This window comes from Sitophilus oryzae, unplaced genomic scaffold, assembly GCF_002938485.1.
Source record: "Sitophilus oryzae breed Bouriz unplaced genomic scaffold, Soryzae_2.0 scaffold_172_pilon_pilon, whole genome shotgun sequence".
In the NCBI taxonomy this organism is placed as follows: domain Eukaryota; kingdom Metazoa; phylum Arthropoda; class Insecta; order Coleoptera; family Curculionidae; genus Sitophilus; species Sitophilus oryzae.
The window spans coordinates 5,267,475-5,281,175 of NW_022146424.1; the positions used below are offsets into that span (position 1 = coordinate 5,267,475).

A 13,701-nucleotide genomic window follows, 5' to 3' on the forward strand; every position below is an offset into this window, starting at 1 on the left:
ATTTAATCGATTTTGATAAAACTTGACCCGTTCATAATACTTACTATGGGACTTAATTTGATGTAATTAGATTTAAGTTTAATGGCCAGGGGCGGCGGTGGGGCATCACTGTTAAATTATTTTAAAGGAAAAAATAAGCACGCCACTGCTTTTTTAGAAGTTTAATATTATTTTTGGATTTAGTAATTAAAAATATTATTTTTTTGCCTCCTGACTTTTTTGTCTATCTTGCTTACTTCTTCCGAAAAAATATAAATTCTAATTGGTAATTAATATTATAATTGGTATTCTAATGGTACCCTGTATCTCGAAAAGGAAGCTTTAAATCTTACAAGTTGATATGAACTTTTTGTTTTATTTTTGCTAGTTCTATCTATCGTCTATTAAATTTTCCCGATTAAAATCTGAGACACCCTGTATATTATTAATCTTCTTGGACTAACATTGTGTTTAGATTTGAAATTTTACACCAAATATGTTTGATAAGTTGCCATATTTATTTATTTATTTCCTGACATTGTCATTCGTTTTGACACTTTAGTTTTATATTACGAGTTTTTGGTTTAAATAAATAGTGTTGTGGTACTTTAAGCTTAAAATGTTTACTAGCAGACCTTGCAGTCGAACATTGTTCTTTTTAGAACCTATTTTAGTGCGAAGTGTACAAGATAGCTTAATAGCCGTCAAAAACTCATCGCAACTTTATTAGAATATTTTGAACGCAAAAACGGTGGTAATGACCCTTTATGTCCCTTAAGTGCTGTTAAGAAGGTGAGTTTTGTTGATGTAAATAATAACTGTTTATATATTTATAATTCATTTATTTTTGTTTCCTAAAATATTTTGATTAAAAGAAAATATATAAAAGTACACAACAACTGGTATGAACTGTAAGCATTTTAGGTCATATTTTACTTATTTTTATCTGCAGAATATGCTGCCGAAGTTTCCGGAGTACAGTATGAACCACCCTGTATAATAATTTGAGTTCTCAAGATCTGTTTCCTCTTTATTTTATCGACTACTACAAAACTTCCTCAACTCTAGCCTCATCTGTTCTTTGTCTTTTTGTTCTAAATTCAATTATTATATTTCGGTTAATAGTTTTTCTTCAATGGCATTATTACCAGTATTTATGGTAGTGTTGCACAAGAGTCTTGAAAAAGTCTGGCAAGACCAAGACTCTTGCAAGAAATTCAAGGCAAAACTTTTAAAATTTCTTGTCTTGAATTTCAAGACAAGACAAGACTTTAATATGCAAGAAATTTCAAGAGTCTTGCAAGATTTCTTGATTTCAAGATTTCTTGAAAGTTAGAAATGATACATTTTTTAAGTGATAATTAGATCTTTGCGCAAGCCGGGTTTATACAACATTTATATAGTCGTAATCACAATCATAGTCATAACCATAAAAGTTAAACTATCCATTTCTTATAAACCTGTTGACATCTACCATGAACTTAGCCTCTAATTATGTAACTTCACTGATATAAAAATTATGATTATGAATGAAGAAAATGTTCTATAAACGCACATTAAAATTGCCTTGTGATTATGACGATTATTAAGAATGTGATTATGATTACGACTTATGCAAATGTTGTGTAAACCCGGCATTAATATTGACCAGTGTTTATTTTTTTTCTATCATAGCCAGTCTTTTAGAGTTGAGAATGAAATAAAATAAAGTCGAGGCAATAAACCGTGTATTGGTAATTGGTATTATACACAAAATGATATTGGTATAATGGTATTATAAAAAAAAATAACGGTAGTTGAAACTAATGGTGGGTTCGTGGAGCACGCTATTTGCGCTATTTGGTACTACTTTTCAGGCACGAAATTGCTCCGCGAACAAAAAGTAGTATCAAATAGCGCAAATAGTACACTCTAGCATGACCTTTCCGTACTCCCTGTATCCAAACTTTTCCAACCAATCTTCCATAATAAAAAAATTAAATAAATACCATAAAAAATAAAAGTAACAAATCTTGTTTCGTCAAACGGGCGAGTTGACGTAGTTCGTTTGCGGTCCGTTAAGATTTTTTTTTGCAAAAATTAGCATCGTTATTGTTCATTTTTCCGTATTACGTATTATTTTGTATACGACGCTTTCTATGAAATAAAATATAGAAATATTATTACCCTCTTGTTAAAATGTAAAATTTTTCAAGGCAAAAAATTTCAAGAGTCTTGCAAGACAAGACAAGACTTTGCCATTCAAGAAATCTACAAGACATGACTTTGAAAATTTCTTGTCTTGAATTTCAAGACAAGACAAGAAATTGATTTTCAAGACAAGAATTCTTGTCTTGTACAACACTATAATTTATGGTACCTGCGTAGTGTGTAGCTAGCTTTAGCCGGCATTTTATCGACCTTAATCTTCGTTTGCGGTTCGACAAAAAGAAGAAAACTCCGCTAAAAATTGTCACTTTTCTTTACCTTGCCTCCGGGTCATAAAATTTATGGTAATCGCTGCACAGCGATACCGCATTTTTTTCTTCTTATTTTTCGGTATTTTCGATTTTAAGCTGGACCAAGGAAAGGTTTCTCTTCTGAATCATTTTTTGTAATTCTACAGATAAAAATGATTCTACAGATACAAATAAAACAAAAAGTTTCTCTGAACATACACTGTGTCAATTTTAAAACTTCCCACACCTTAATATCTTTTTTGCACTTAAAAATATGATAAATCGGAAAGACACGTCAATTTTATTTATGAGGGAGACACTTTAAATGAATATTTTTAGCCTTTTTCTTTCAACACCCTATGAGGGGTAGGTGTCACCCTTACAATCTTAAATGGGAAAGAGTATCAAGTGGCACATTATTTTAAAGGGCATTTAATTCTCTTTTCAGTGGTATCCTAATTTGTTGCTTTTTGTCCAGAGGTTTCCGAATAATCGCGTTTCAAACTTACAGAAAAAATTAAACATGCCTGCATTGAAATTTTGGTTTTCAGGCTAGTGTATACACAAAAATTATCGCTATGGATCTCCTTGTAGTACAAAAGATTAGAAGATAGATTACACCACTTACGCCCTATCTTATAAGTTGTTCAAAATGTTTTCCACTTTCCTGTAAACAATAACAAAGTCTGTTTTCAAACTCCTCCCTAACATTTCGAAAATCTTCACCGGGAATTGACCGGCATTCTGCTGTAATTTGCCTTTTATCATCATCAGTATCAGTAGGTTGTGTTTCATAAACAATGGATTTAAGATATCCCCAAAGAAAGAAGTCTATGGGTGTTAAATCCGGTGATCTTGGAGGCCATTCAATTAGTCCCCTTCTGCCAATTCATGTACCCGGAAATGTCTCGTTTAACCTCTATCGGATGTTGCCACCTAATCTTCTAATCATTTGTACTACAAGGAGACCCATTGCAATAATTTTTGTGTAAACACTAGTCTGAAAACCAAAATCTCAATGCAGGCATGTTTAATTGTTTCTGCAACATTAAAGGACGATTATTCGGAAATCTCTCGACAAAAAGCAACAAAGCAGGAAACCACTGAAAAGAGAAATAAACGCCCTTTAAAACGATGTGCCACTTGACCCCCATTCCTATCTAAGATTGTAAGGGTAACATCTTCCCCTCCTAGGGAGTTGAAAGAAAAAGGCTAAAAATATTCATTTAAAAGTATCTCCCTTACAAATAAAATTGACGGGTCTTTCCGATTTTTCATATTTTGTGCAAGAAAGATATTAAGGGGTGGGAAGTTTTAAAATTGACACAGTGTATGTTCAGAGAAAGTTTTTGTTTTATTTTTATCTGTATTATCATTCATCAAAGTTAGAAAAACTTTTTTTGACACCCTGTATGCTGAATACATTTCGGACTACCCTGTATATAGACAGGGTTTAAAATATTTATTTTGAATATTGTGAAAATATTTAAATCAATTTTATGGAATTTTTAGACAGAATCATCTTACTAGAAAGTTAATTATAAAATGTATAGACAAACTTTCAATATAATAATTATATTTAGATTAGTAAATGCTTTCACTATAATAGCTATGGGTTGTTGTTAAAGTTGTGTATGTTAAAGAAAGATAGGTATATTAAAGTGCAAATAATATTTTTATTAAAAAATAATTAAGTAATGATAAATATATAAAAATAGCTGACTGCTATGACAATTACTTATACGTAGCATTACTTATACGTTCATTACTAAGGTAAATATAAAACAAAAATTAATTATTATATAAATACACGTGCTCAACAGATAAGTGAAGGTGTTTCTGATGATTTATGGGTACACTCTAACTGGTCCTATAATTGATTGTATCAGTAAGTGTGATTTTCTTATTAACAGCTATTAAATTTAAAAAAGTGATATAATGCTGTTTTAATATAAATATTATTTTCAATTTATTTCCTGTAATCTACATTTCCTCTTTCCTCAATAGCCTGGAAATTTTGTGGAATAGGTACCACCCAAAATACACACTTTTATGCGAATACGTAATAATTTTAACGCTTAAATTTATTTAAGAAGAGAAAAATTTTTGAACCTAACCAACAATTTGTATTTATAGTAGCACAGTAATTTTGTTAAATGCTTTACATAGACCGTTATTCAGAAGCTACAAACTTATCGATGAAAATATGCATGAAAATTTTCTTCCTAGCACACAACCAGATGATATTGGTACCCAGGTACGGTATCAAGTTTATTATAACGCTTTTCTTAGCTTCCTACCACTTCCTACCACGCGATCCTTACCACATTTTTTCTCGCTAGCTCGTGCGTCAAAGCATGGTCATGGCCATGTCGTGTCAAGGCCGTGGTGTGTCACGGCCTTGAATTTTTACACCCATCGCGCGTAAAAAAGTTTCACTTCAAAATCGTCATTGAATTTGCAATAAATTCGTCATTGTTGCAAATTCGTCATTGAATTTGCAACTGCATACAGGACGGAAAACAACACTCTAAAAAACATAATCGCAAGTGCTAGACAAAACTACGAAAAATCTATCGCCTCTTCCAGCTCACCAAAACAATTTTTTAAATATATTAATAGGACTCTGTCTACAAAAGTATCCAGTTTCACTCTTAAAAACCCCAACAATGGATTACCTATCATGGACGACTGTGACATTGCTGAGGAATTTGCACACCAGTTTGCATCAGTCTTTACGACAACCAATGACTCTTACATTCCAACGCTTTCACAGAGTTCTAGGCTTCTGCAAGAGATTACTAACATAGAATTTACAGAGCTCAACGTTAGCGAAGCCATTAAATCATTAAAAACTGACAGCAGCCCGGGTCCAGATAGTATACCGACTGTTTTTCTTCAGAAATGTTGTCATGCCCTCGCACAACCTTTAGCATGTCTATTTAATGATTTACTAATATCTGGCAAATTTCCAGATACTTGGTCTCTTTCTTTCGTTACACCGCTTCACAAAAAGGGAGACAGACAGTTAGCTGGTAATTACCGGTAATTAATTAGTCTAACTAGCTGCATCTGTAAATGCATGGAAAAGGTAATCATCCGCACACTTACTCCATACCTAATGGAAAAAGATATCTTACCAAGCACACAGCATGGATTTCTTCCTGGTCGATCCACAATAACAACATGACATCTTGTCTTAGCGATTGGACAGCAGCCTTTGATAGAAACCAACAAACAGACGTCATCTATCTTGACTTTGAAAAGGCATTTGATAAAGTACCCCACAAGATGCTTCTTTATAAACTAAACCACTACAGCATAAGAGGGAATTTATTCAAACTTATATCAAACTTCCTAACCCGACGCTACTTCCAAGTCAGAATAAACGGATCTCTTTCAACTAAATACAAAGTGACCAGCGGTGTTCCTCAAGGCTCTGTGTTGGGCCCACTGTTGTTCCTCCTGTATATCAGTGATCTGGCAAGAGGCATAAAAACGAATATCATATTTTTTGCGGATGATACAAAGTTATATGCAAATCCCGAAACGAGCTACGTCAATCTTCAGCATGATCTAAAGTTGGTGCAATCCTGGGCCAAACAATGGAGAATGAAACTGAATGAGGACAAATGCACTGTTCTTAGCATTGGAATGAATTGTACGCACAAAACCTACACCCTAAATGAATTAAGTCTAAGACATGTAGAACAACAGGAAGATCTAGGGATTACAGTTACTGGAAACCTAAAATGGTATGTGCATATATCAAAGATTACTAAAAAAGCAAATTCTCTTCTTTATTTCATTCAAAGAGCATTTCAAGACCGCTCTATTGATCTTATTTTAAAGATATACAAGTCCTACATTAGACCCAAAATAGAATATGGTCAAATAATATGGAGTCCCTATTTTCAGAAGGATATTGATCTCATCGAGAAAATTCAACGCAAGGTGACCAAAATGCCCCATGAACTTAAGGATCTAGAGTATGAAGATCGTCTTGCGATGTTAAATCTCACCACATTAAAACAGAGGCGTTTGCGGGGGGACTTGATAGAAACTTACAAAATTCTAAATTGTTTCTACACTTGCCCATTAAAACTTAGAGGCCACAGCAGACGCCTGGAAAAGGAAAGATCGTCCAAACTCCAGCGAAAAAAATTGTTGACTAACCGCATAGTGTACCCGTGGAACTCGCTGTCAGAAGAAAGTGTTTCAGTACCAACTCTCAACTCATTTAAAAACAAAATTGATCAAGAAATGAATACCTTGAGTTCTGTACATTTGCATTATGGCCAGTAAACTCGAAAAAATTACGCGCAACATAAAAAGACAGTAGACTCATCGGTATTTTTATACCGCTTTCTATTGTGTAAATAATAATAATAATAATAATAATAATAATAATAATTTGGTAAAAATGCCCTATCAAAATGGACCGCGTAAGTGATGACGGCACGGCAGCCATTTTTGTTCGATTTAGTTCCAAACAAAACAAAGTGCTGTCACTGTCAATTACTATAACAAACTTAAATTTTTTTGTATTTGTGTATTTTTCTGAAAAATTAGAGGAGATCAAGTAGGTAATTATTAGTATTTTGTAGATATATTAAGTGATAAACTTTCTGCAAAGTAAAATTAGCATATTACTTTATTCAGATAGATTAAAATCGTTTTTTAAATAAAGTTAAGTTAAAATGCTTAGTTTTCGTTTTCCATGATAGTAGGTCATGGCTTCTGTTAAACATGTTCTACAATGTGGAATCAAACTAAATGAAAAAGTTATATTCAGTTATAACGCAGGAAAATCTTTTGACTTCTCAGAAGGTGGATCAATATGTAAAAGGTAGTATTTATTTTCTAGTCTTTCATTGGAAGTTAATTATGGAATAAATAAATATACATTAGGTAAAATCTATAAAATTTCAGATTAAAAACAGAGAAAGGTATGCCTCAACCTACTATCTCTTGGCTACATATTCAACCCAGTAGATCATCTATAACCATGTGTGAAGAGGATTCATCTAATAAAAAAAAATTGTGTTCAAAAAATGTAATGTAACGTAACCATTCATGTAATGAATTGGACGAAGTATGTTTCCACCTGGCCAATATATTTTTTGCTATATTGGAGTTTTCTCCTTAGGCATATAGAAGATAACAATATTATAATGGTATACATAGGTATTCATACAAAGGATATACATATTTTTATCTTTATTTGAAAATTTATAGTTCACATACTTTCGGAAATGGCAAATGTGAATATTTTAGTAATTTGTAAAAATAGTTACATTTATTTGTATAATTGTTATATTTTTAGTTTTAACTATATTCTTTAATTTTATACTAAATGTGAATTTATATTTTTCATGGGTATATTTATTAACTTTGCAATTAATAAATGAGTAAACAAAAAAGAAAATTTGTCTCGTTTTAAGTAATTTAATTTTACGTTACATACCTACCTATTTCAAATATTGAAACATTTATATTGCAATAAGTAACATTTTAAGTCACGTATGTTATTCAGTCAAGTAAATTAAAAACATTTAGCTAGAATACTAAAGTTTTTTTATTAAAACTAAAACTAAAAGCATAAAAATGTATTATTTATAAAAAAAATATGTCGTAGATTTTAGATATTTGTTTTCGTCCCTTCCTCTTTATTTCCTAGCAGTCCATCGACTTTGGATATTGGTAACTGATATATTATAATGTCCATGAATGCATAAGGTAGCTTTGTGATGGCATAAGTATAGGCCTCTTACATTCTGATCTATGAATTGAGCTATCTTCATCAAGTTCTTCAACATTTTGTACTTTTAATTACACATATTTTGACCCACCTGAACATTAGATATAAATACGATCTCCCATACTGGTATGTACTTTAGCTTTTAATAGTCCAAAGCTTGCCACAAAATGAAAACTTTTTCAACTGGTTGGATTTCAATGCATTTTCTCCTGTGAAAATAAGTTTCATCTCGTCAGCTTTCAGCTTCCAAAAGGTAGTCCACAATCCACAATTGTACTGAATATAAAATTAATATTTAACAAAAACAGTAAACAATACTACGAAAAACGAAAACTAAGCATTCGAACCTAGCTTTATTAAAAAAAAAATAATCCATCTGAATAAAGATATAAAACTAATTCTTGATCTCTGCATCTGAATAAAGATATAAAACTAATTCTACTTTGCAGAAAGTTTATCACTTAATATATTTGTAAAATACTAAAAATTACCTGTTCGATCTCTTCTATTTTTTTAGAAAAACACACAAATACACAAAAAATTTAAGTTTGTAATTGACAGTGACAGCACTTTGTTTTGTTTGGAACTAAATCCTAACAAAATGGCTGCCCTGACGTCACACTTACGCGGTCCATTTCTTTTAACATCAGTACCAATCACTAATGTTAAAATCCTCGAACGGTATTGCCAAGTATTTTAGTCATTGTCTATCATTCTTTAAACTTATCAAGTATCAGTGCATATTTATTTCTAGACCAATTCGGCATCGTCCGCTAGACAGCGCGATGGATTAAACATCATTACTTTGACATTAACATATTCTAGCCCGCGGTGATCTCTGCGTTTACGTAACCACAGATTAATAATAAAACGCTTTTCATCTTCAATACGAACGAAGAACGCCCACTTTTGCTTTCTTCTTGTCTTCTGCACAGTAGGCATTTAAGGATGACGATCCTTATTTACATTATTATTAAATTTGTACGAAAAGAGAAAATGGCATTTGGTGTAAGTACCGATCATTTGGTTTTATTGATCCGTACTACTTAATAAGGTATCGCAAAACTGACTATTTATTTTCTGATTAAATTGAGTAAAATAATTTCGATATAGAAGTATTTTGGGTGGTTTAATACTCTCCAATCTGAAGAAACTGCAATATTACCTGTAGTTGAATGAAAGCGAAATGCATAGGGTTTTTACCAATATTAAGTGGCACACCTACACAGGCTTACGTTTTGGAAAAAGAAAAAAAAAAACACTTTATATGTATATAGGAGTTGTAAAGTTTTACCTGAACCGCTTAAAAAAAGCGGTTCTAGAAAAAGAAAGCTATGTAAAAATAAACAGAAGACAATCAAAAAATTAAAAAAATTATACCTTCATATTTTTTTAATGAAACACCCCGTATATTTCAAGATTTTTTTTGAAAAATAGTTTTCTTCTGATTTCAAACATATAAGTTTGTCTATATTTACGTGAACCGTTTTTGAATATATATATTATACAATTGTGTAACTTCTTACCCTGTGCAAAATGAAAAAGATCGCTCAACAAATAATCAAGATATTGGCTTGTATCCATCTTAAGTGGGACACCCTGTATATAGATAAATGCAAAATCACTTACCTTGGTTCTAATTTCGAAGGGACCTTTGTCACTCTCGACCACTCCGTTGACGCAGTTGGCCTTTGGCACGCAGGCGCGGTCGAATCCCACGCATCCCGAACCGGAAGCGGCCACTGCTGCTCCTCCTGCTCCGCCATTTTGCCCTGAAACATCGATGCATGTGTGATATCCGGTGCGGTGAACGGCCTTAAAGGGCACGGACGGCTGAACGCCGATAAATCCGTTCTCATCGTGAATCTTGTCGCCATTGGCTGTCGACAAACAGACCAATTAGGACAAGATCGAAGATAGAGAGCTTTATATAATAATTATTAAAACTAAAGAGCTAAAGTGCTTATCTCCAGTGCTTTATTGTTCAACGTCTGCCAGTGGGTTTAGGGCAACAAATTCTCTTAGAAGGGCTAAGTTATCATCTGCTGTAACCCTAAGCCTCTTTATAGGTTCTTTAATATTGGAAGAGGTGGAATCCATATTTTGTGCCATATTTATTTAATTAAAACTAATCCCAGCTACTTAAATATCAAATTACTTAATAAAACTAAAGTAATAATTCAAAACAATTCAAACATAACCTAAAATAAAAGATCTCGCCGGCCGGCCCCGGTTGTCAAATACCCGCACATGCCCATTTAAGCAATTTTTAAACGTTATTTAGAAATAGCGCTTGGTGTAATTGATCCGCAAATTACGTCAGGCGGTAACGTTAATTAGCGGGCGTTACGTTAAAAATTGACTCGCGCATATCGTAACTGTCAAAATAAGGTACGGGTAAATACTGCATGACGTTATTCGGTTTACCGATATCTCTCTAACTGTCAAAATAAGGTACGCGTAAATACTGCATGACGCTATTCGGTTTTCAGATATCTCTCTAATAACTGGGCCGGTCAGGCGCTATGTAAAATTTTAGAGGCCATAAGTGGGCGTGCTACAAACTAGTAACCTAACTAGTGTCCGATTCCGAAAATTGGAACCACGAAAAACAATAAAGAAAAAACAAATTTTATAATCTGTGGTACTCCGAGTAGTACCTACTCTCTACCCTAATAGAAAGTACCCTTTTGAGGGTTGTTACGGAATTTTTCATAATCGCCATTCGCTTTGGCATTAAAATGTGTGTAAGAGTACCAAATATCAGAAAAAACGGTTTACCTATGTTAAAAATAAACAAAAAATATTATTTTTTCGAGGGCTGTAACTTCTTAAGGAAGCATTTTAGGGCTTATGTTCATAGGAACTTTTTGTTTTATTTTGATCTGTAGAAGCAAAGATCACCCACCAAAGTAAGATACACTATTTTTTGACACCCTGTATAGAATGAGTCAACCACTATCATAGTACGTATTCCTTCGTAATGTAACTATATTTTTATAAAAATTGTTTGTGGGTATCTCAGTGGGCGTATGAAAAGCGATATTTTGTTCAGTTAATTTAAGTAGCGTAACTGACCGTATAAAATTCCACCTACAAAGTGACTACAGAGAGTATTAACAAAAAAAATTGGAGAAATATAACCCACATTGTAAAGAAATGAAGAATATACCTTGTCAGTGAAAAATGTATAATTAAACCAAAACATTTAATAAGTATAAATAAGTATACAAACCAACCAAACACATATGAGATACTAAATACTAATACAGACAAAAATCTGACAAAAAATGATAATATCTTTTAACGATTTTATTCCTTGTACAGGGTGGGTCAAATTCGACGCTTTTAAATGGAAACACCCTTTTCTATAGGAGATAGACGAAAACTAATATCGGTGTCTGGAGCTCAATTTTCATCAAAAATATGATGGTGAAAACCGCATATCAATACCGTTTACCGTTACCGTTTCGGAGTTATGGGGTGTTTTTCAAAAATGTGCATTTTTAACAAATCGCTGTAGCTTTTTTGTTATGGAAAATTTTGTATTTCTATGAAAACATTTCCGAAGCACCTTTTGACGTAGAATTTAATGGTTCAAGTATAATTTTTTTAACATTAATAATTTAAGAGTTATCAACAGAAAAATTGATTTTTTATTTGGGACACCCTCTATATTTTTAATTAACTGAAAAGATTTTAAAATTACCTTTCCAAAAATATAGCACACTTGATATTTTGTTATAATCCCCTTCGAAATACAGAATTTTTGAAAGTTCGCCACTTTTAATTAGTAGGCTTTGGACCCCTTATTGATGATATGCCCTTAATGGAACTCGAAAACATATTTTTTCCAGCAAGTCTATCTCCTATAGAAAAGGGTGTTTCCAGTTAAAAGCGTCCAATTTGACCCACTCTGTACATTATATACAAGATACGAGTAGAATAAGTTTAAAAGAAAAACATTCCTAGTATTGATTCTTATATGTAGACTAGAATCTGTTAAATACAAAATATTTGCAAAGATACTAAAGATACCAATGAATAATATCAAAAAATCTAGAAGTGCATAGTTGAAAATTAAATGAAAAATGAATCAAATAAAAAAAGCCAAAAAAAATAATGCAATATTTATCTTTAAAATATTAAAATATTTCTTGGTAATAATAAGAAACTTAGAAATAAGAGAAGAAATACATATAGTTCATATCAAATAAACTTTTAGTCACGTGATTAAGCTGGCCGGCACAGTGTTGCCCACTTTTTACATATTTTCTTTTAATGAAATTATTATTAATAATATTAATTATATTAATTATTTACTTCAACAAAACGCATCTTGTTAACAGCAGTTAAAGAACCTAAAGGGCCATTACTACCGCTTTCCCCTTGAAAGTATTCTAATAAGTTGCGATGAGTTTTTTACGGCTATTAAGCTATCTTGTACACTACGCGCCAAAAGAGGCTCTAAAAAGAACAATGTTCGACTGCAAGGTATGCTAGTATTTTTTTTAAGCATAAAGTTTCACAACACAACTCATTTAAACCAAAAACTCGTAATACAAAACTAAAGTGTCAGAACAAAGGGCAATGTCAGGAAATAAATAAATAAATGTGGCAATTTTATATTTTTTACAACAGAGCTACCACCTGAATCCGCAGCAGGAAATTAAAATTTCAATTAGTTAGCATTGCGCGGTGCCGAATAGGTCCATGATTGGCGAGCATGAATTTAAAAATCGCGCCCTCGATTACGTAACTAAAAGTTTAATTGGTATCCAATATATCTGAATAATTCGCGAATGGTTATGATAGAAATTGGTCGGTATAAAAAATAAGAAAATTACTCTACAAGTTTAAACTATTTTAAAATGCAGACATAGATTCCTTATTAAAAAATAACTTACCATTGTTTGAAATGTGTCCTTTTAAAAATGGATTGTTGCTAATATCGATTTTGTTAATACCAGCTTGAATATGTTTAACTCCGGAAGTATTTCCAGTTGAAAGAATCGAAGAATTGGCTTCTTCAAAAAATTAAAAGTGCTGTCTATTAACTCAATAGTTGCTCGTAGGAAATTAAAATATACTTCAAATGGCAGAAAAGAAGCTTGAAACACGATGAGCATAAATGTTGAAAGCCAAACATGCAAAAGCAATGCAATAATAATTCTCTTAAATATTTTTTTAAAACTAAATATAAATATCGATAGATACCAAAATATGCCAAAACAAAATGTACATCAATCATCAATGCAAATTATATTCTTTTAAAAAAGATTTTAATAAAATCAACAACAGGGGTTCAGACTTGAAAAGAATATCGGAAATTAACGTTTATACCATTTAGAGATGAATTTTTATTTAAATTATTATTACTAGTACTAATCATGAAGAGTGTTCAAGAAATATATGACATAAACCTTAAAAACATATTAAAATATTGTCCTAGAGGAATTTCTATGCAATCAAATTTAAAAGAAACCCACATGCAGTATTTTTTTTTTAGTCAAAAAAGTAATA

General features: G+C 32.0%; 1 protein-coding gene and 1 long non-coding RNA gene across 9 annotated transcripts in view; both read right to left on the bottom strand.

Moving 5' to 3' along the window:
- The window catches only part of LOC115881677 (mucin-5AC), a 123,242-nt gene that overhangs the window by 41,903 nt on the left and 67,638 nt on the right, over positions 1-13,701 (bottom strand). For 4 of the 8 annotated variants that reach the window (XM_030899256.1, XM_030899255.1, XM_030899257.1 and 1 more), the window contains 2 exons: positions 13,086-13,205; positions 9,808-9,950 (listed from right to left, as the gene is read on the bottom strand). In XM_030899256.1, the coding sequence (XP_030755116.1) occupies positions 9,808-9,950; positions 13,086-13,205 (263 nt within the window). Of the gene's footprint in view, positions 1-9,807; positions 10,059-13,085; positions 13,206-13,701 lie in introns of all 8 variants that reach the window. The other 4 variants (XM_030899261.1, XM_030899263.1, XM_030899260.1 and 1 more) reach the window with 3 other exon arrangements.
- On the bottom strand, positions 8,057-8,752 carry LOC115881678. The gene is made up of 3 exons (XR_004050068.1): positions 8,670-8,752; positions 8,270-8,454; positions 8,057-8,199 (listed from the first exon to the last, which is right to left on the bottom strand). It is a non-coding gene; the product is annotated as an uncharacterized LOC115881678 (long non-coding RNA).